Below are 21,191 nucleotides of genomic sequence, written 5' to 3'. Positions count from 1 at the left end.
AGTAAGACCTATAATTACAAGTCGGCCTTCACTAGGATTCAGGATCCACCCAAGTTAGAGTAATACCATTACAAGTCGGCCTTCACCAGGATTCAGGATCCACCTGAGTTAAGAGTAAGACATACAATTACAAGTCGGCCTTCACCAGGAAAGGCGAGAGATCACTCCCACTCCCCTCCACACTCACCTGAAAGGTTTTAGTAGAGTGTCAAATTGATTGCTTTGCAATAAAAAATCTAATATATACTCTTCAAAAAAAGAAACGCAAAAGGGTACAAATGGGTTATAACTCCGATTTTATGTTTCCTACTGGTTCATGCTTTGTGAATATAAGGTCATTGCATGTCCCAAACACATTCCCACGGTTACATTCGATAAAACGCAGCTACTGTACAATAAAGTTCCAAAATGTGAATATTCGCAAAAACGCAGCCACGTGCAAACCATGTCACCACTGCACGTGCGTTGTCTGCACGTGCAACATGAACACCGACAGTATAAAAGTGCAGGGTGTTCGCTTGCCTGGCCTCTGTATCTGGCCGACAGTTGACAATCCAGGACATGCCACGTCTCAGTGAACCGCAGAGAAACAATGCCATCGGCCGACTAGACGCAGGCGAATCCAGAACGGCCGTTGCCAGGGCATTCCATGTGTCCCCAAGCACCATCTCCAGACTGTGGGACCGTTACCAGCAACATGGATCAACACGTGACCTCCCTAGATCCGGTCGACCACGGGTCACTACCCCCGGGCAGGACCGCTACATCCGGGTACGCCACCTTCGGGAACTATTGACTACTGCCACCTCCACAGCCGCAGCAATACCAGGTTTGCGCAGGATATCCGACCAGACCGTACGGAACCGCCTACGTGAGGTAGGAATTCGTGCCAGACGTCCAGTTCGAGGTGTCATCTTAACACCACAACACCGTCGACTCCGACTGCAGTGGTGCCAGATTCATCGACAATGGCCTCAACTGCGATGGAGACAGGTGTGGTTCAGTGACGAGTCCCGATTTCTGCTCCGACGTCATGATGGAAGATGTCGCGTGTATAGGCGTCGTGGTGAACGTTATGCGGCAAACTGCGTGCAGGAAGTGGACAGATTCGGCGAGGGTAGTGTCATGGTGTGGGCAGCCATCTCACACACTGGCAGAACTGACCTGGTCCACGTGCAGGGCAACCTGAATGCACAGGGCTACATTGACCAGATCCTCCGGCCACACATCGTTCCAGTTATGGCCAACGCCAACGCAGTGTTCCAACATGACAACGCCAGGCCTCACACAGCACGTCTCACAACGGCTTTCCTACAGAACAACAACATTAATGTCCTTCCTTGACCATCGATATCACCGGATTTGAACCCAATTGAGCATCTATGGGACGAGTTGGACCGACGCCTCCGACAGCGACAACCACAGCCCCAGACCCTGCCCGAGCTGGCAGCAGCCTTGCAGGCCGAGTGGGCCACCATCCCCCGGGACGTCATCCGTAATCTGGTTGCTTCAATGGGCAGGCGGTGCCAGGCAGTTGTCAACACACGCGGAGGCCACACCCGGTATTGACTCCAGATGACCTTGACCTTGGTGGTGTGTCCTATCACTTACTCACAATGGACTAGAGTGAATTGTGAACAATCCTGCAACATTTGGTAATTATCGGACTCACCATTCAATAATTAAATCAATTCTCCAAATGTTACGACAATGTGGTTTTGCGTTTCTTCTTTTGAAGAGTATATATTCCAGACAGGATAATACATACCACAGCCTTTCAAGTTTGTTACTCCAGTTGTGGTGCACGAGATATAGCGCAATGGGCCTACTGATGGGGATCAGTTCTAAACTAAAATGGGTCCTATATTTTATAATTTTCTCCCTCCAGTACAGCTCTACACTTCTAATATACTCGTTAATGGCATATACATGTATTTGGCCTAAGGAGTGGGGCGTAGCCCAGTGGTTAAGTGCTCGCTTGACACAGTCGGTTTGGGATTAATTTCTGTAGCTGAGCCCATTGAGTTATTTCTTGTTCCAGCCAGTGCATCACAACTGGAATATCAAGGCCGTGATGACTATCCTGTCTGTAGGATGGTGCATATGAAAGATCTCTTGCTACTAATGGAAAAATATAGCAGGTTTCCTCTAAGACTATGTAAAAATTACCAACTGTTTGACATCCAATAGCTGATGATTAATAAATCAGTGTGCTCTGGTGGTGTCAGTAAACAAAACAAACTTTATATTTGACCTAAATAATGGTAATATGTTTATGACTATACAGATGACCAGTGCTTATAAGCAACTATAGATAAAATGTGTTGAGTGCATTAAATAAAACAAAATTTCTTATTTTTCCTCTTCTTTTTATTTTAAACGCCACAAACATTTAACAGGAAGACAGAGACATTTTTTGTTTTTAGATATTACAAACATGGATGATGATGAGATGAATGGTAAAGCAGCAGACTACTTGACAGGGCCATACTCCATGCTTAAGAAAGAAAGAAAGAAATGTTTTATTTAACGACACACTCAACACATTTTATTTACGGTTATATGGCGTCAGACATATGGTTAAGGACCACACAGATTTTGAGAGGAAACCCGCTGTCGCCACTACATGGGCTACTCTTCCAATTAGCAGCAAGGGATCTTTTATTTGCGCTTCCCACAGGCAGGATAGCACAAACCATGGCCTTTGTTGAACCAGTTATGGATCACTGGTCGGTGCAAGTGGTTTACACCTACCCATTGAGCCTTGCGGAGCACTGACTTAGGGTTTGGATTCTGTATCTGGATTAAAAATCCCATGCCTCGACTGGGATCCGAACCCAGTACCTACCAGCCTGTAGACCGATAGCCTGCCACAACGCCACCGAGGCCGGTCTCCATGCTTAATGTCAGTCGAGCTATCTTGGTATCACCCGAGCCCAGGGTACAATCAACCTTCAGTGTATGCCGGGTAATCGTCCCCCATGTGGGACGACACACCCTTAATCACGCCCGAGAAGTGGGTGAACTCTGTGTACATGGCCCCACTGAACCTAGTGGTCCCCGTATTCTGGGTTGGAGCCAGTACTGGCAGGAAAAATCACCCATTTAAATGATTTTTCTTCTCTTTGTCTTTCTTTGTTACGTATATGTTTGAAAGGCGTCACTGTGATTGCAGCTTTAAATATGTTGCTGGTAAAAAAAACCCACAACAACAACAAACAATCAAACAAACCATTAACTGCCTATTCTAAATATATAATTATAATTTAATAAATTAATATACATGTATTGCATTTAGATTTAGATATCCAGAAATATATATACAGTAGATTTTAACTTGAAAATGTACCTCTTTAAACCAAGAATTTTAGCAGGGCTGGGGGTCTAGACTATGGTGACCGAACTATATTGTGTGTGTGTGTGTGTGCGTGTGTGTGTGGGGGGGGGGGGGGGGGTCGAGTCGCGCTCCCCCTGAAAATATATTGAGAAAAAAGACAATTTACATGAACAGGGAGGGGTTTTGACCCTGTTAACCCATGACCTCTCGGTGAGCTTCAGCTAGATGATGAACGCGTTACCACCCTAGTGGTGAAGATAAGTCTGACATGCACATCCAGGAGCGAATGTAGGGGTCGGGAAGTTGGTTTGGGGTCGACCCCGGCTCAAGTGTATTTTCTTTTTTTATATAAAGTTTTTTTGGGGGAGTGAGTATGACTCAACCCCCGTCCTAGAAAGTTCTTTTGTCGTAGTCTAGATCACCCATAGCCCGAGCACTCTGCCATTCAAGAGCTAGACGAACATTTGGATAACAGTCCAAACGTCCGTCAAGCTCTTGAACGGCAGAGTACTTGGGCTAGATCACCCACTGCATAAATTCCTGCTTGGACTTCAAATATTGACATCATCGCAATCACCCCACCATGTCATCAAAAATGTACTCTTTCCATCTAGCATGTTTTTTTTCTAAATTCCGTCATGCAAACCCCACCCCACCCTTCCGTCATGCAGTACCCCACCCCACCACCTGATTTTGGGAGGTACTTTAAGCAGCGCCCCCTACTAATGCACCAATTGGAAAACTTAAGAATGGTCATTTGGAGGTCCCCATCCCACTAACTAAAGATTTTAGCTCTCAAACCTTTTGTACTCGAGATGTAATACAAATCTCTGTTATCTCCCTCATTATTTATCGATATCGTAGAACCGCTCCTGAAGCGCGGAAACAAGGTCAGCCTGGACATGGCAGTACTTGTAAAGACCGCAGATCTACCCAAACTGCTAACTCGTCTGGAAGAATTTTTACCATGGTCTTTAAAGGTAACGTATTAGAAGGTGTAATTAGAAACGTAGTTTGTGAATGTTTTAAGTTGAACAGAAGTAACCTATTTGACATACATTACGGCGTTTCTATGTACACACAGGCCTGTCGCTAGATATCGCTTAGTTTGACCTGGAACGGGGTATCGACTGTCATGAAAGATGTAGGCTATTTCAACACATCGCTGCAAGCGAGATACTGTGAATTAAAGCCGCTATGTCGTGAATATTTATAATACTACGACAGAAAAGATCGTCTAGTCCAGTGTCTTGAGAGACAGAGGCAGGTACGGATACGGACAGAAACAGAGATTTATAGACAGACAGAGATAGTGAGAGACACACCCATAGAGAGAGAGAAAATACAATATAATACGCAAGATCTTTCTGATCGCTTCTTTATGCTTACCCGACGCCGCACTTACATAAGCGTACGAGACCTGGGGCAGGTGGGAGGGAGTGTTGGTCAGCTCCTAGTGCTGGAGCTAAATTTCTAATTCGGGCAAAATATGATACAGATATTCGGGCAAAATGTGCTAACCTGAGACCTTTTTCCAATGCATTTCCACCATTCTACCCTCAACATTATTTGTAAAAAATGCGTAGTGATTCGGTTGAAACCCTATATAGCTGTTTGGTAGTAATGCTAATATGAATAAATGTTCTTATCCAGATTCGGGTATTTTCGTTTAATTCGGGCAAAAGCCAGCCTGCCTCCCTACAAAAATGGGAGCCTGTATGCCTATTCGCACTTAGCTTAGCTTAGCTTAGATACAGTCGACTATCGTACACACGTCACACTAAAAATTGTGCGAAAAGATTAATCCCATAAATACCATCGCAATGGATCTGCTATCTTTGTCACTTAACGTAGAAGTGCTTATATACACGGCGGCCTTAGGTAGCACGGGTTACATCTAGTACTAATAATAATATCAATAATAATAAACAGTGATGTGCATTTTTTTGTTCTTTACCATAAATATGCTATTTCTTATGCTATATTATTCTTGTTTACTGACCAAGGGACACACACACACACACACACACACACACACACACATTCTCTCTCTCTCTCTCTCTCTCTCTCTCTCTCTCTCTCTCTCTCTCTCTCTCTCTCTCTCTCTCCACCCATCCATCCATCCATCCATACTAGTTATCACATTTATTACTGTTTTGCCGCAGGTGTATGGTGAACTGAAAGCAAACCTTTCGGGGAAATGGCCTGGTTTTGACTTCTTTGTTGATCAGTGGCCAGACTTTAACGTGGTCGTTTCTAAGGCAGATCCAACTAAAACGAAGGTTCGTCTTCTTCTTTTTTTTCTCAATTGTCATGTGATGTGTAACCAATAGTTGTGTAAATTATATATAATTTGTCCTTACAATGCACCGTAAAAAATAATTAATGTAGTGTATTGTATCTCCATTTAATCGTGATTGTTTTCAGTTTACAGGCCCGTAAGAACCGAATATGGGGTGTGGGCTCTTGTTCAAGGATGAAAATGTACGGGTTTTTTTTGTCCTCTATTTAAATAAGGACGAGACGTATCCCAGTGGTAAAGCGCTCGCTTGATGCGCGGTCGGTTTGGGATCGATCCCCGTCAGTGGGCCCATTGGGCTAATTCTCGCTCCAGCCAATGCACCACGACTGGTACATCAAAGGCCGTGGTATGTGCTATATTGTCTATGAGATGGTGCATATAAAAGATCCCTTGCTGCTAATCGAAAACAGACAGCGAGTTTCCTACCTCAATATCTGTGTGGTCTTTCATCATATGTTCGACCCATACAACCATAAATAAAACGTGTTGAGTGCGTCGTTAAATAAAACATTTCTTTCTTTCTTCTTTCTATTTAAATAAAGGTAAAAATACGGCTTCCCCCACTAGAGATTGTGACCCCACTCCAGATATCGTTCCTACAGGCCTGCATTACTGAAAGTACATGTATATTATGGTTGTTGCATAGATATTATCGGCTGGTGACTATTGAGTAGGCCTAAATAATATACATGTTCATTATAAGCAGCCGAATGCCCCCCCCCCCCCCCCCCCCCCCTTTCATATAGTCGCATGTTCGCAACATCAGTCCCACAATACAAAATCCTAATGAAAGCATACATGTATCAGTATTAATCATTACCGGTATTATTTTGTCCCCCACCCAGTTTAAGAATTATGCGCAGTAATTTAAAAACAGACAAGACATTGATTCTAATGTATCATTTGAATTACACAGAAGTTAACATGAAGGGGTGATGAACATTTTGTCTCACAGTAATGTGTTTAGATTTTTTTCCTCTCTTCTTTTTAGAGTCTATACATCAACAACGTATGCAGTGTCTACAGTAAAGATGAGACAGTTTTGAAAAAGATTTTGAGCCTACCAGATTTTTTGGATTGGTCTAAACGCATAATTTTTGGAGGTCTGTCTAGATATCGGAAAATATATATTCCCAAGAATTCCAATAGGCCACTGTTTTTACCAACTTGAATAAATCTTAATTCTTATATTATAGGAACACGCAGTAACATTTTATTATGTGTGTGTGTGTGTGTGTGTCTATATATATATATGCAGTTACACGCCAACCAACCCACCCACACTATCCAAACAGCAACAACAACAAAGCTTTGACTTGATACAAAATTTGGTGGAGTGTAATCATCTGAATGAAACGAGAAAAGATTTTTTGTCAAAGAAATGTGCTGGAATCCTTTCGATTTTATCCAGAACTTTTATTGCAATTTCTTCGTGATACTGACTTTTATTCTAAATTTTAATTTGATCCATCTGTGATATTTGTATTTTTTTGCACTTAAGATTTTCGGTTTTGGATTCTGTTTCAGCCGTAACGATACATTTGTGCGATGTCATCAAGGAAACAGCCAGAGAGAACGGTTCCACGGTTGATGACAACGATTGTGATTGGTTGCAGGCTGACTCCAGCTCTTTGGTTGTCGTGTATGTGATGTTTCCAATACTTTTACGAAGGATTGATGGGCCTAAAGTCGAGGCCACACAATACGAGTGCCTCATACGACAATGCCGATTGCATAGCAACCGATGAAATAGTAATGTTGTCATGTCACAATCATCTACATGTAATATTCTCGTGCGAGACACTCGTATCGTGTGGAGGGGCGGGACGTAGCCCAGTGGTAAAGCGCACGCTCGATGCGCGGTCGGTCTGGGATCGATCCCCGTCGGTGGACCCATTGGGCTATTTCTCGTTCCAACCAGTGGACCACAACTGGTGTTACAAAGGCCGTGGTATGTACTATCCTGTCTGTGGGACGATGCATATAAAAAAATCCCTTGCTGCTAATCGAAAAAGAATAGCCCATGAAGTAGCGACAGCGGGTTTTCTCCCTCAATATCTGTGTGGTCCTTAACCATATGTCCGACGCCATATAACCGTAAATAAAATGTGTTGCGTGAGTCGTTAAATAAAACATTTCCTTCCTCGTATCGTGTGGTGTCTATACGGTATATAAAACGACCAAAAAGGTATGTTTAAACTTTCTTAAACCACAGCCGTAATCTGATGTTTAAGCGGTATACTAGACCTTTATTCAGATCTTCTAGAGCACGCGAAATCCCATGAGCGGGTTGGGACAGACGGCGAACTGAATCCTACCAACAAATACTGTCCCTTTTTTCCTCATTCATATGTAGGCTTACTACGAATATACCAGTTACAGTTTATTTTGTTTAACTACACCATTAAAGCATATTAATTAATTAATCATCGGCTATTGAATGTAAACAATGATAATTCTAATACAGTTTTAGAAGAAACCCGCTACATTATTATATTAGCAGCAGGGTATCTGTTGTGGCAGTACTCATGACGGGTGCCACCGTTGGGTCACCTTTCGCGTACACCTGATATCATCACTGTTATGAGTGCATGTCACCACAGCTGAAGGTATTCTAACCGGCTCTGACCGGTGCTAGTTTTGATTGAGTAAACTAGTCTGGGAATGGCAGTCCTCTTTGTGGCGATGTAAGAGGAGTGAAATCTCCAGTAAAGAATCTTCTCGGGAGTGGCTGTCCTCCTTTAGACTGGATAAATATTCATGGAATCATCCACTATTTTTCCAAATTCCCATTCGACTTTGCATTGTTCGGAGATACATCTTTCCTCATCGGGTGTTACGGTTTTGTGGTTCAGATTATATGCGTTTTCCCCAAATACCCTTTACTATACCATTCTGCTGCTGCTGCTCCTCCCCCCCCCCCCCCCCCCCCCCCCCCCTCTCTCTCTACAAGTTTTAATTAAGATTCGAATTATAGTAAACAAAACTGAGTTTAGGAGCCGTTCACTATTATGAGTATTTTCAAAAGCGTACTTTTTTTTTAACCCCTCCTCCTCCTATTTCTTTTCAGACCAATTCCCGATGGCATGACTTTAAAACCTCTGGACTCCTCGCCAGAAACTGTGGAGATTGTGACCAAGAACTGGGAATACAGCGCATGCGGTGCCGGGGCCTACATCAAGACTCTCATCGAGTCTTTCCCATCTCGATGTCTATACGACAAAGACCACACCCTAATCGGCTACGCCTGTGGACAGCCGTACGGCACTATGGGGATGCTGTTTGTTTGGCCCGAGTTCAGGAAGCGAGGGTATGGGAAGGTTATCATGTCGCAGTTGGCGGACGCTTACGTACAAAATGGAGACAAGCCCAGCGTTTGTATTGATCAGGATAACCAAGTCTCAAGAAAGTTTCACGAGGGCCTGGGTTTCAAGGTCATCCCGGATATGACCATCTCGTGGTTGTCTGTTACTCCAAAAGGACAAAAGTGTGGTGGGAACACCTGTTGTGTTTAATGGGAAAGCACGCGTCGTGAATATATTATTAATTCAGTCCTGCAACTAAAAGTGATTAGAGCTGAACCATGTAATGAAGTCTACTAACTGTTTTTTTTTTTAATGTTCTGGTTATTATACATAATCTTTTGATGCTGAAACAGTTATACTCAAAAAGTAAGATCTTGTGTGTTATTAAAATTAAAATTATTTAACATGTGTATTTATTTGCCTCTGATGTTTCGATCTTAAACATTTTACCCCCCCCCCCCCCCTCCAAATTGCGATACCATGTGACTATAAAAACTATTAGACACACAGAGTAGACTACAATGCAGAGTTTATCATCTGGTTGCAGGGCTGATATTAAGTTGCATTCCTTCATTTTAACTTTATTTTCGTGCTTATGTCATATTAAGGTTCAAGCACGTTGCCTTGGGCACACGTGTACTTGTTAATGGCTGATAATGGTTATGATACTGAAGAATCTTGTTAATCAGTTTAACTATTCCGGATTGTGATTTCAGTTATAGGTCTGGAACAAGTGGGTATTGAAGTTAGTTCTCCGAACAAATAAAATAATTTTACAGTGGGTACATGAATAGTACTAGTCCAATGTGTGTTCTTTATGTAGGTTTTATATTCATTGTCAGTTATTAAATCAGATGTTGTTTATCATCGTTGTTAAACATTTACGATTATTTACCTTACGTTCTATACAGAGTTGTTAAACGGGAATTTATGGTAATAATAAAAAAGATGCTTTAACAAGTTTGACTTGTCATTTATACATATCTGAGTTGATTTGTTTTTACTGCCATACGGTGAGTTTGGAACCATTTCCAGCAATATTTCCTTCATGGATATTAGGTTACAAATAACTAGCAGTTAATTATTTAATGTCTTCTCTCACTAACAATTAACCCACTGTTCTGGACAGACAGCCCAGATAGCTGAGGTGTGTTCGCAGGACAGCGTGCTTGAACCTTAATTGGATATAAGCACGAAAATAAGTTGAAATGAAATGAAATGATGACTTTCACCAGTCATAGTGTTTCTGCTGTATGTCTTCAGATCCATGAATGTGACCTCAAGACAATCCATTTTGAGCTTGATTAAAGTTTGGTTTATGCTTTTCTTTTTGCCTTTAATTCTCCAGTGCGTTAGTGGATGATTTTCTAAATTGGTATGCATTTTCGTTACTACCCATCGCTCATTACCATGAAACCAAGGTCATGGTCGTCTGCGAAGTTCAGTAGATGATTACAATTCTTTCAATTGCCCATCCTGATCCCCACGAATTAGGTCAAGGTCATTTAAGATGAACATTGATCCTTTAGTGGATGGTTTTTGTATTTGGTGCATGATGATTACCAAGTGAAAAAGCACAGCCCCAGCGTCATGGACAGTTGGTCCACGTTTCTCTTTCACAGTTATGGATATTCACCAGGTGATTGAATATTCCCCTCCCAGCTCATAAATGTGACCCCAGGCCATCAATGTCGCTCCAGAAAAAAACGTCAGTGTTATTTAGAACGGATAACATTCGGTTGCGGTCTTCTAATGAGGATTTTCTGTCACTTAAATCGATCTACCTCATAATAAACATCTGAAACTGTTCAAGAAAAACTAAACTAAAAGCAAAAGAGTTTTTGAACACTGTGCCAAATATTATGGAGTTGAGTGCTGACGTGGTGGTGAAAATTTATCTCAGCTACCACTTTTCTCTGATGGAATGGTAAAGATAGTCATTAATAAAATGGGTAGACATGTCATAAGGGATATCCCAGATATTATCACGTAGCGAGAGGTAATTAATATGTTCCAAAACGCAACACCGACAGAATACAAAGTAATTTATTTTGCTTTCTTTACTATAGTGTAGCTTGCATAAAAATAGTTTTTACTTCTTAGCCAAGCAGTTGATAATTTCTGGAAACCACAAACATTCTGTTTTTGCTTTTATATATATACAAACTGTATATATATATATTCAATTGAACATTGAACAAACCAATACGGTCACTAAGGTCCATCTGTTTATGTGTATAAGATAAACGTGAAACTGTTTGTATACATGGTTATCTAGTCATCAGTCAACACGCACAACAAGTCCAAAATCTAGTTTACTGGTTCAGAACGCATCCATGATGGTGTAACACCTGGAATCACTTTGAATCCGATTTGTTCGTGCATTTTTATTGACACGGGATTATCAAGTACAATACAAACAACAGGGCTGTCTCCGCTTCTGACGTATACACTCGCCAGCTGAGACATGATCACCTTGCCATACCCTCGTCCCCTGTACTCCGGTTTAACAAACAACATGCCCAACATCCACGACTCCCCTATGGCGTAGCCGATGAGGTTATCTTCCTTGTCCACCAGACACCGAGAGGGGAAAGTGTCTATCATTTGCCTGATGAACTCTTCAACGCCGGGTTCTGAATATGGCCAGTTGGCTGCGATGGTTTCTACCACCTCATTACGAGACTCTAACGATTTCATATTCAGATGTTCAGGAACTGGTCTGCAAAGATACAGTATAAACACTGATGACATTATTATTATTATTATTATTAGCAGTAGAAGGGTGTTTACAGAAGCAGAACACGGGTGGACAACCAGCAGAAACTAAAGACCATAGGTAGGTAAACAGGTCCTGGCGTACCCGGACACAGAAATGCACGCACACGCACGCGCGCTCACACATGCACGCACACACACATAATAAAGTCTGACAGGGAGACTGGCAAATGGACATACAGACTGAAAAAACGGACGCACAAATCATACAGGCATAGCAGTCTGACAGACAAACACGCATGTGAGTTAAAGTTTGTTTCGCTTAACGACACCACTAGAGCACATTGATTTATTAAAAATTGGCTATTAGATGTCAAACATTTCTGACTCGTAGTCTTAGAGGAAATTCGCTATATTTTTTCATTAGCACTGATTGGAAACCCCCCAATCTGAACGCTGTACCGCCTGAGCTAGATCCCGACCCCATCTCCACCTCCCCACCCTCACCCCCGACAAGCACAGCAAAAAATACAGACAGGTAAGCAGGCAAGCTGACACGAGGTTAGTTTACATGAACATGATGAATATCATTGGTAGATTAGATTCGAGAAGGGTGGGTAGCGCAAACGGCAAACATCCCTGTTCTTTCTCTTTTTTTGTAGAATTTTCTAAAAATGTACAATGCAAAAACAACTAATGCAGTTAGAGCTATTACAGCTATAATATATGGTAATATTTTATGGGTAATAGATGTCATCTAAACAGCCTCAAATTTGTTTTTCCATTAAAGAAAATAATATTCCACGCCAATCCAATGTTGCGCACCTGTTCCCATATTCCCTGAACCTGCCCATAAAATTACAATACATACACAACTACCAACGAATCTGCGGTAACTTGCAGCATTTGAGTGGAGGCCTCAAAGCAAATACGTGATCCAATACGTTTGATCGTCTCTTTTAGGATGTCCAACAAGGGCAAGTCAACAGCTAAAAGAAAAACATTTTTTGTTTGTTTAACGACACTTCAGCATATTTGCTTTGTAACTAATTCGACATTTCGTTGAGAGAGAGAGAGAGAGAGAGAGAGAGAGAGAGAGAGAGAGAGAGAGAGAGAGAGAGAGAGAGAGAGAGAGAGAGAGAGAGAGAGAGAGAGCTACTTCCCATCCTCCGCCAAACCGAAATTGTACACTATAACGTATCATTACAGTGAATGAACGAATGGACTAGTATATGGATGGTTAAGCGGATATATGAGATGGATGGCACAAAAATAAATGTTTAACGACACCCCAGCACGAAAAATACATCGGCTATCGGGTGTCAAACTATGGTAATGCAAACAAATAAGGTGATGATCAACATCAATATAAATATTCAAGATTTAAATAAAAACAGTGTAAAGAACTGTGCAAAAATACAAATAGATACTGACTTTTACTAAAAATTTCAATTTGTGCTGTATTGGCCATTCTCAAAGAGAATGTTACACCCCTGCACCACGGTGAGGTTACAGCACACGCAGGGGTACTGATAAAGGCATTGATGAACAAACAGGCCCGTAGGAACCTGAGCACAAAAATGTACCATCTTTTGTCCAACTCTCTCTCTCTCTCTCTCTCTCTCTCTCTCTCTCTCTCTCTCTCTCTCTCTCTCTCTCTCTCTCTCTCTCTCTCTCTCTCTCTATATATATATATATATATATATATATAAACAAGTCATCTGAAACGCTACAAATCCCCTCGCATAGCATCATCCTATTACTGTATGTTAAATTTCATGAACATCGGATGAGAAATGAAGTTGGTAGAGAAGTAGCCTTGTAATCTATATTTTTGGTAACAGTGACCTTGACCTTTGACGCAATGAGGTGAATAGTCAAGATGTCTTAATCCTATTCTTAAATGTGTGAAGTTTTGGTGTAAATTGGATGAGAAATGAAGTTGCTAGAGTGGTGATGTTGTAATTTCTATTTTTAGTAATGGTTACCTTGACCTTTAACGCAGACATGTGAAACGTGAACTGTTAAGATGTTCTGATGAGGTGAAATTAAGTCATTAGAACGGTGAGATCATATTTGTATTTTTAGTAATAGTGACCTTGACCTTTGCTGCAGAGATGCGAAACGTGAACTCGTTCAAGATATGATCCTCTTCCTATATATAGCCTATGACGTTTCATGAAAATCGCTAGAGCGGTATCGTATATTTAGTAATAGCGACCATGCCCTTCAACGCATAGGGGCGAAACGTGAACTCGTTCAAGAAATCAAGATCCTGTTCCTATATATGAAGTTTTGTGAACATCGAATGAGAAATGAAGTCGCTAGAGCGGTGACGTCGTCGTTTAAAGTACGCTCGGGAAAAACGCTATATCCCCTCGACGTCTCGTCGCAAAGGGATAATAAAGAATAAAATATGGCTTGTGCCGCCCTCACTTCCCTCCACACTCCACCCTCCACTAGAGGCTATGCCCACTTCAGATATCGTCCCTACAGGCCTGACATATACTGATAAAGAAACTGACCGTCAAACATAATTCGTCGAGACCAATCCACAGCAATAGGTTGTTCCAACAACATCTTAAAAGCGTTTTCATCCTGACAGAAAATACTGCACCAGTGGTTGATATACTGACACTGCGATGAGAAAATAATCCCAGAGCAAACCTACCTCAAGTTCAGTCAGCCGTTTTTCGCTAACGTTTGCAAACTATTTTGATTGGTTCCTAAAGTGGTAATTCGGTTTATTGTGTAGCGTAAAAAATACTAAAAATCAGTCTAGCTAACGTTAGCGACAAGCGTTTTACTGAACTAATTCAGCTTGAAATCAGATCAAAAGATGTTTCAAGTGTAGTGTAGTGTAGAGAAGGGCTCAAGCTAATTAAGGGATGCGTAGGCATGATAAATGTTTTGTTTTATTGTTTGTTTATTGTTTATTTGGAAGGTTTTTTGTCCTTTTTTTTCTTTCTAGCAACTAGCAATGGATAACTTTAAAAACTTTAAAATAGCATTTATAACATTTTGTTTGTAACCTAACAGGCAGTTGTTGGCTGTATCCAGTTTTGTATCTAAATACTATTTTTATTTTGTTTGTTTAGTTAATTTTAATTAAATAATTAGTTTTTAAAATCTTTTAGTTATTTATTTAAAAATAAAGACATGAAAATGAAAGAGACAAACCTTCGTTTTGGTTGGATCGTATTTGGTAATGACCACACTGAAGTCAGGCCACCGGTCTACGACGAAATCTATACCCGGCCATTGCCCCGATAGTAGTGCCTTAAGATCGCCATGCACCTGCAGTGTGTGCAAATATAATACAAACATTCTGAACACATTCTAAACACACACACACACACACACACACACACACACGCACGCACACGCACGCGCGTGCCTTGATATATACTTATCAAAACGCATTTCAACGTGCCTTATTAAAAAAACAATCCCACCTAATTCTCGTAAATCAAAACTTGTAAACATTAGAATATCTAAAGATATATATAAACCATCGCTGCTGCTAAAACGTATGTGCCCCCTCCCCTGCCCCCCACTTCCTACGCCAGTTCGGCTGTTACAACTTTTTTTGCCATTAAATTACTAATTACTTAAAACTTCTTGCTAAACGTTATCCTGGTTAATTATCCTTGTAGTAGCTCAAAATACATTTATTGCGTAACAGAAAAGCTACGTACTAGTAGCATCTCGGTAATGAGCAATAGAAAATTTTAACCTCCATTACACGAATTCGTCTAACCATTAGGCCTAACCCCTGGTTGGGACTGACAGCCCAGAAAACTGCGGTGTGAGCTAAAAATATCGCACTACTCGAAACTTAAATATCGTATTTAGAATTAAGTCGGAATGGAACGAAGAATTCATTCCGAGCAAAATTTACGTTTATGAAATTCAGATACTGTATTGTTGAATGGTAACGCACTTCCTTTAGATACTCCCAATGTCGTATATAAGTAATACTCTCTGACATAGATCTATGCTACAAAATGACTTACATCAATATAATGGTACATAACTCATTAACAATAAAATGAAAATGAAAGAAATATAGTAATTACAATATACCTTTAAAGATCTAGGTAACGATTTCTCCAAACCATCTAGCAGTTCGGGTAGCTGCGTCTTGTCTAAAACCACGGCCATCAGTGTGTGTGGCGAGATTTGTATTGTACGTCACACAGTTTTTATTTTGCAGCAAGCAGTGTTGTTAGATCCAGTACTTAGCTTCTCCTATAATAAAAAAAACTCCACCCATATAACTTGTTTGGAAAATCATACAGTTTGCAATTATTCCCGTTTCACGTACTAGTAATGTCTTTGTTGCTGCCCCTGTAGCAAGGTGTAGCTCAGAAAGATGTAGACCGCTATGACGAATGGAATGAATGAATATTTAAAGGGGCTGTCCTACATTTTTTGCCATTGTTAAGATGTTGCTGACTAACAATTACATATTAAATAGATTTTTCTGCATAAAATATCAGTTGCTGTAAACTAAATTTGTTTCTGATCGTTATAGTGTTTGTACTAGGTCAAACTTCACTTTATTTACAACATGTAATATATATATTTTCGTACGTACGAAGAGAAAATCCAGTTTGGGCAACTTACAAACATTTAGGATGACAAAAAACACACTGAGTATATACAGAAACTGATATTTTAAACAAGATACATTATTTATGTAACTTTAGTCATTGAAATATTTTACGATTGAGTAGCCCATGAAGTGGCGACAGCGGGTTTCCTCCCTCAGTATCTGTGTGGTCCTTCAGCATATGTCCGACGTCATATAACGGTAAATAAAATGTGTTGAGTGCGTCGTTAAATAAAACATTTCCTTCCTTCCTTCCTTACTTCACGATTAGTTACAATGGCAGCTAACTCAGGACGGTCTCTTTAACGACAGCAGAACAGCTTTATTGTTTAACCTTTAGAAATAGTAATGTATTAGAGCAAGTCAAAACATTTCAACAATGACAAATTATTGTCAAATAACATTCTGCTTACCTTTTGTTGTTTTACTAGTTTGACAATATACTGAACTTTATTCGCATTAGGCCTAATGGCCCTTGAGCACATAATATATACATATACACAGATATATATATATATAATGTTTGTATACAACGTGTAAATCGTATTGACACATAAATGGGATACATCTCTCTCTCTCTCTCTCTCTCTCTCTCTCTCTCTCTCTCTCTCTCTCTCTCTCTCTCTCTGTGTGTGTGTGTGTGTGTGTGTGTGTGTGTGTGTGTATGTGTGCAGGCTGGTTTTGCCCAAATTAAACGAAAATGCCCGAATCTGGTTAACAACATTTATTCATATTATTAGCATTACTACCAAACATCCATATAGGGTTGCAAACGAACCACTACGCATTTTTATATGAATTATAACTAATTTTGAGTGTAAAATTATGGAAATATATGGTATAAATGTCTCAAGTTAGCACATTTTGCCCGAATATCTCTATAATTTTTGCCCGAATTTGAGGGTTTGCTCCAGACCCCTGTCTCGTACGCTTATGCTTACAATAAGTGGTATACAAAGGAGGTCAAAATGAAGACCTGAGTAGTACTAGTTATCTATGATACATAAGATATGTATGTCAACAAACTCAAAACATGTCCACTTACTTAGTATACAGGTGTTCGAGCTCTCTGTTGTAAACACTTAATTATTTAGTCATTAGATGATATAATCAGACAGATCTACACTTTTAAACTCAAAGATGAATTATATAGTGCAATGAAAAACGAACCATACAGAACAAACATGAGCCATACAGAATGAGTTGGTAAAATATAAAATACTGTAGATACAAAGAGACAAATATTGGATCTAAATATAAACTTTAGAGCTGTACGTTGTCCTCGAATAAACTTGCAATGTCATACATGTTTGCTTTGCAGTATCACGGCCCACTGAAACATTATATAGTAGTCGACCGGTAGGCATCTTACTTTTAAAATAATGAATGAATGAATGAATGAATGAATGAATGTTTAACGACACCCCAGCACGAAAAATACATCGGCTATTGGGTGTCAAACTGTGGTAATGCAAACAAAGTGATGATCAACATCAACATAAAAATTCAAGATTTAAAGAAAAAAACTGTGTAAAGAACTGTGCAAAAACACAAATATCACAGATAGATACTGACTTTTACTCAAAACTTCAATTTTGTACTGTATTGGCCATTCTCAAAGAGAATGTTACACCCCTGCACCACGGTGAGGTTACAGCACGCGCAGGGGCACTTTTAAAATAAGGAAAAGGCGTAAAGAGATTTTTTAGTTTCAGTAAACCAAGTATTTGTTTTTACTAAAGAATTTAAAGAGACTTCCCTAAATTTGCTATAATTTTATCATGTGCAGGGCCCGTATTTTCCAAGCCATCTTTGATATATCAGTCGTGGTGCACAGGCTGTAACGGGAAATAGCGCAATAGGCCTACCGACGGGTATCGATCCCAAACCGACCGCGCATCAGACGAGCGCTTTACCTCTGGGTTACGTCCTGCCTCCGATACTCTGAACAAGAACGTGTATTATATATATTTACAGTCGTTACACAAATTCTGTTAGTCGGAAACATTTTAATAATGGTAGAAAACTCATGGTAGTCTGTTTAATATATTTGGTAAAGTAATATTCTTATCAACTATTAGAGTTTGTCAAAGCAATTTCATTATGATCTGATTTGTGTAAATGATTCACTTTGGTAACACTAGCACAGACGGTTAAATATAATTATGTGTTTTTTGCTTAATTTGTTTTTTTAAAAATAATTTTGATTTCAGTCTATTTTACTCTCTCTCTCTCTCTCTCTCTCTCTCTCTCTCTCTCTCTCTCTCTCTCTCTCTCTGTGTGTGTGTGTGTGTGTGTGTGTGTGTGTATGTATGTATATATCTCTCTCTATATATATATTCTGTATCTGTGTATACATTTTTCATGCTGAGTCGGATACATATATATTAGGCCTAATATTCATTATAGAACAAGACATTTTTTACACTACGTAGTCCAGATTTTAAATGAATGCACTCTCTAAAAGAAACCCTTCCAAAACAGAAACCATGAAACTGGAACGATAGTCAACAACGATACAGGTTGCAAACTAAGTTCACGTCTCTACGTGTGAAATATTTAAAATTCTTCAATTGGAGTTCAACTGGATGTCCACTCTGAAAACAGATCTTAACCATCCATGATATAGATGGCTCACTCATTTCAAGTCTCTACGTGTGAAATATTTAACATTCTTCAGTCTGAGATCAGCTGAATGTCCACTCAAACAGATCTTGGACAAAAACACCTTAAACCGGAACCATAGTCAACCATGACACACACAGTTCGGGAATTAGCTTGAACCCAAGTTTCTTATGCAACCTTTTTGAAGCCGGGTTACTCTCATAAATACAAACAACAGAACTTTGTCCGTTCGTGACGTAAACATTTGCCAGCTGAGATATGATCACCCTGCCATACCCTCGTCCCCTGTACTCCGGTCTAACAAACAACATCCCCAGCGAACCCCAAGACTGCCCCAATGCGTAGCCAATGAGGTTATCTTCCTTGTCCACCAGGCACCGAGAGGGGAAGGAATCTAACAATTGCTTTACGAGACCGGGAATACCAGGAGATGTGTATGGCCAGTTGCCTGTGATGGTTTCTACCACCTCATTACGAGACTCTAACGATTTCATGTTCAGATGTTCAGGAACTGGTCTGCAAAGATATATTATAAAATATTAATGGCTATCATTTGTACTAGTACTATTAGTAGTAGTATGTTAGTAGTATTAGTAACTGTCGCAGTGTTAATCGTAGTTGTAATATTTTTAATAGTATTTGCAACAGAGAAGTTGTAGTGAAAACAGCAGTAGCTGCAAGCAGTAGCAGTAGTAGAAGCAACAGTAGTAGTAGTAGTAGTAGTAGTAGTAGTAGTAGTAGTAGTAGTAGTAGTAGTAGTAGTAATAGTAGTACAGTGAAACCTCTCAAAACCGGACCCTCTGTAAACCGGAATTCCCTCAAAACCGGATGCTTTACAGAGTCCCTTTTTAAAAACCAGGACAGAACTTAACCTCTCTAAACCGGATCCCTCTTAAACCAGACATTTGTCTTGGTTCCAAGGATGTCCGGTTTAGATGGGTTTCACTGTAGTAGTAGTATTAGTAAAGTAGTAGTAGTGCTGGTGGAAGCAACAGTAGTAATATAAGTACGAAGTAGCACCACCACCACCACCACCAGTAGTAGTAGTAGTGGTCGTCGTCGTCGTGGTGGCGGTGGTGGCAATAGTGCCGCGATAGTAGTAGTGGCGGTAGCACCAGCACGAGCAGCAGTAGTAATGGTAATATTGGTAATACTAGTAGGAATAGTAGTAGTGGTGGTTAAGGATTGGCAAGTGAACCGTAACATTTTGAAGAAGAATAACACAGAGTTCAACAAAAATAAAATAAACATACACAACGACCAGAGAATCAGAAGTAACTTGCAGAATTTGGCTGGAACCTTCTTCTCCGTGAACCCGAGAGCCAACTCTTCTGCCCGTCTCTTTTACAATGTCCAACAACTGTATGTCGATTACTAAAATAGAAAACATTGAGTTCATATCACGGCGTTACCCTATTCCTTGACATGGCGAGGTAGCTTGCACGGCCCATTGAACCAGACATAGACAGACAGGCAGACAGACAGACATATCAATAGACATACAGATAAATAAAATATAAGATATATCTATATAGATAGATAAATATAAGATATATCTATATAGATAGATGGATGGATGGATTTGGGTGGATGTATGTATGGATGGATGGATGGATGGATGGACGGACGGACGGACGGACGATAGATAGATTGATAGATAGATAGTAGACAGATAGATGGATGGGTGTATAGATGGATGGATGTATAGATGGATAGACGATGACAGGGAGGATGGATAGATGGATGGATGGATGGATGGATGGATGGATACGTAGATACTTGGATAGATACTCAAATGGATAGATGCATGTATGGACCATGGACATATTAATGGATTAACGAAACTGATGAAATAAAATGGATATGACTGATAGACAGGGCTTGACAAACACAACCAGACCTTCAAACAGTATTCGTCAAGACCAGTTTAGAGCAATGGGTTGTTCCAACATCATCTTGAATGCTGTTTCATCCTGACAGAAGACGCTACACAAAGCGTTTACGTACTGGCACTGTGTTAGGAGAACAAAGGTATAGCTGAAGCAACGCGTAACCAAACATCAGAACATACATACTCAAGTGTTAATTTGGTGTGTGTCTGTGTGTGTTTCTGTGAGTGTGTATGTGTGTCTCTGTCTCTCTGTCTCTCTCTCTCTCTCTGTGTGTGTGTGTGTGTGTGTGTGTGTGTGTGTGTGTGTGTGTGTTTTGCCCGAATTAAACGAAAATGCCCGAATCTGGTTAACAACATTTATTCATATTATTAGTATTACTACCAAACATCCATATAGG

At 40.3% G+C, this 21,191-nt stretch overlaps 3 protein-coding genes across 4 annotated transcripts; 1 reads left to right on the top strand and 2 right to left on the bottom strand.

Annotated features, from left to right (window-relative positions):
• The first annotated feature begins 4,209 nt into the window (after positions 1-4,209).
• On the top strand, positions 4,210-9,905 carry LOC121372216 (glycine N-acyltransferase-like). The gene is made up of 5 exons (XM_041498501.1): positions 4,210-4,317; positions 5,503-5,619; positions 6,631-6,742; positions 7,167-7,281; positions 8,710-9,905. Exons 1-5 carry the CDS (start codon positions 4,240-4,242, stop codon positions 9,152-9,154), a joined length of 867 nt encoding a protein of 288 aa, XP_041354435.1. The 5' UTR covers positions 4,210-4,239; the 3' UTR covers positions 9,155-9,905.
• Positions 9,906-10,976: 1,071 nt separating this feature from the next.
• Positions 10,977-20,275, bottom strand: LOC121372214 (glycine N-acyltransferase-like protein 3). 2 transcript variants are annotated; one of them, XM_041498500.1, is made up of 6 exons: positions 20,156-20,275; positions 15,749-15,913; positions 14,843-14,959; positions 14,188-14,299; positions 12,534-12,651; positions 10,977-11,666 (listed from the first exon to the last, which is right to left on the bottom strand). In XM_041498500.1, exons 2-6 carry the CDS (start codon positions 15,824-15,826, stop codon positions 11,255-11,257), a joined length of 837 nt encoding a protein of 278 aa, XP_041354434.1. In that variant the 5' UTR covers positions 15,827-15,913; positions 20,156-20,275; the 3' UTR covers positions 10,977-11,254. The 2 variants fall into 2 exon arrangements, with proteins under 2 accessions (XP_041354434.1, XP_041354433.1); XM_041498499.1 differs by lacking the exon at positions 20,156-20,275 and adding an exon at positions 17,323-17,710.
• LOC121369957 lies at positions 19,007-20,292 on the bottom strand. The gene is made up of 2 exons (XM_041495039.1): positions 20,156-20,292; positions 19,007-19,418 (listed from the first exon to the last, which is right to left on the bottom strand). Exons 1-2 carry the CDS (start codon positions 20,290-20,292, stop codon positions 19,007-19,009), a joined length of 549 nt encoding a protein of 182 aa, XP_041350973.1.
• Between the last annotated feature and the right edge of the window lie 899 nt (positions 20,293-21,191).

Source organism: Gigantopelta aegis, chromosome 4, assembly GCF_016097555.1.
Source record: "Gigantopelta aegis isolate Gae_Host chromosome 4, Gae_host_genome, whole genome shotgun sequence".
NCBI classification, from domain to species: domain Eukaryota; kingdom Metazoa; phylum Mollusca; class Gastropoda; order Neomphalida; family Peltospiridae; genus Gigantopelta; species Gigantopelta aegis.
Note: the sequence above shows the minus strand (reverse complement) of the source record. Positions and strands in the feature narration are given on the sequence as shown.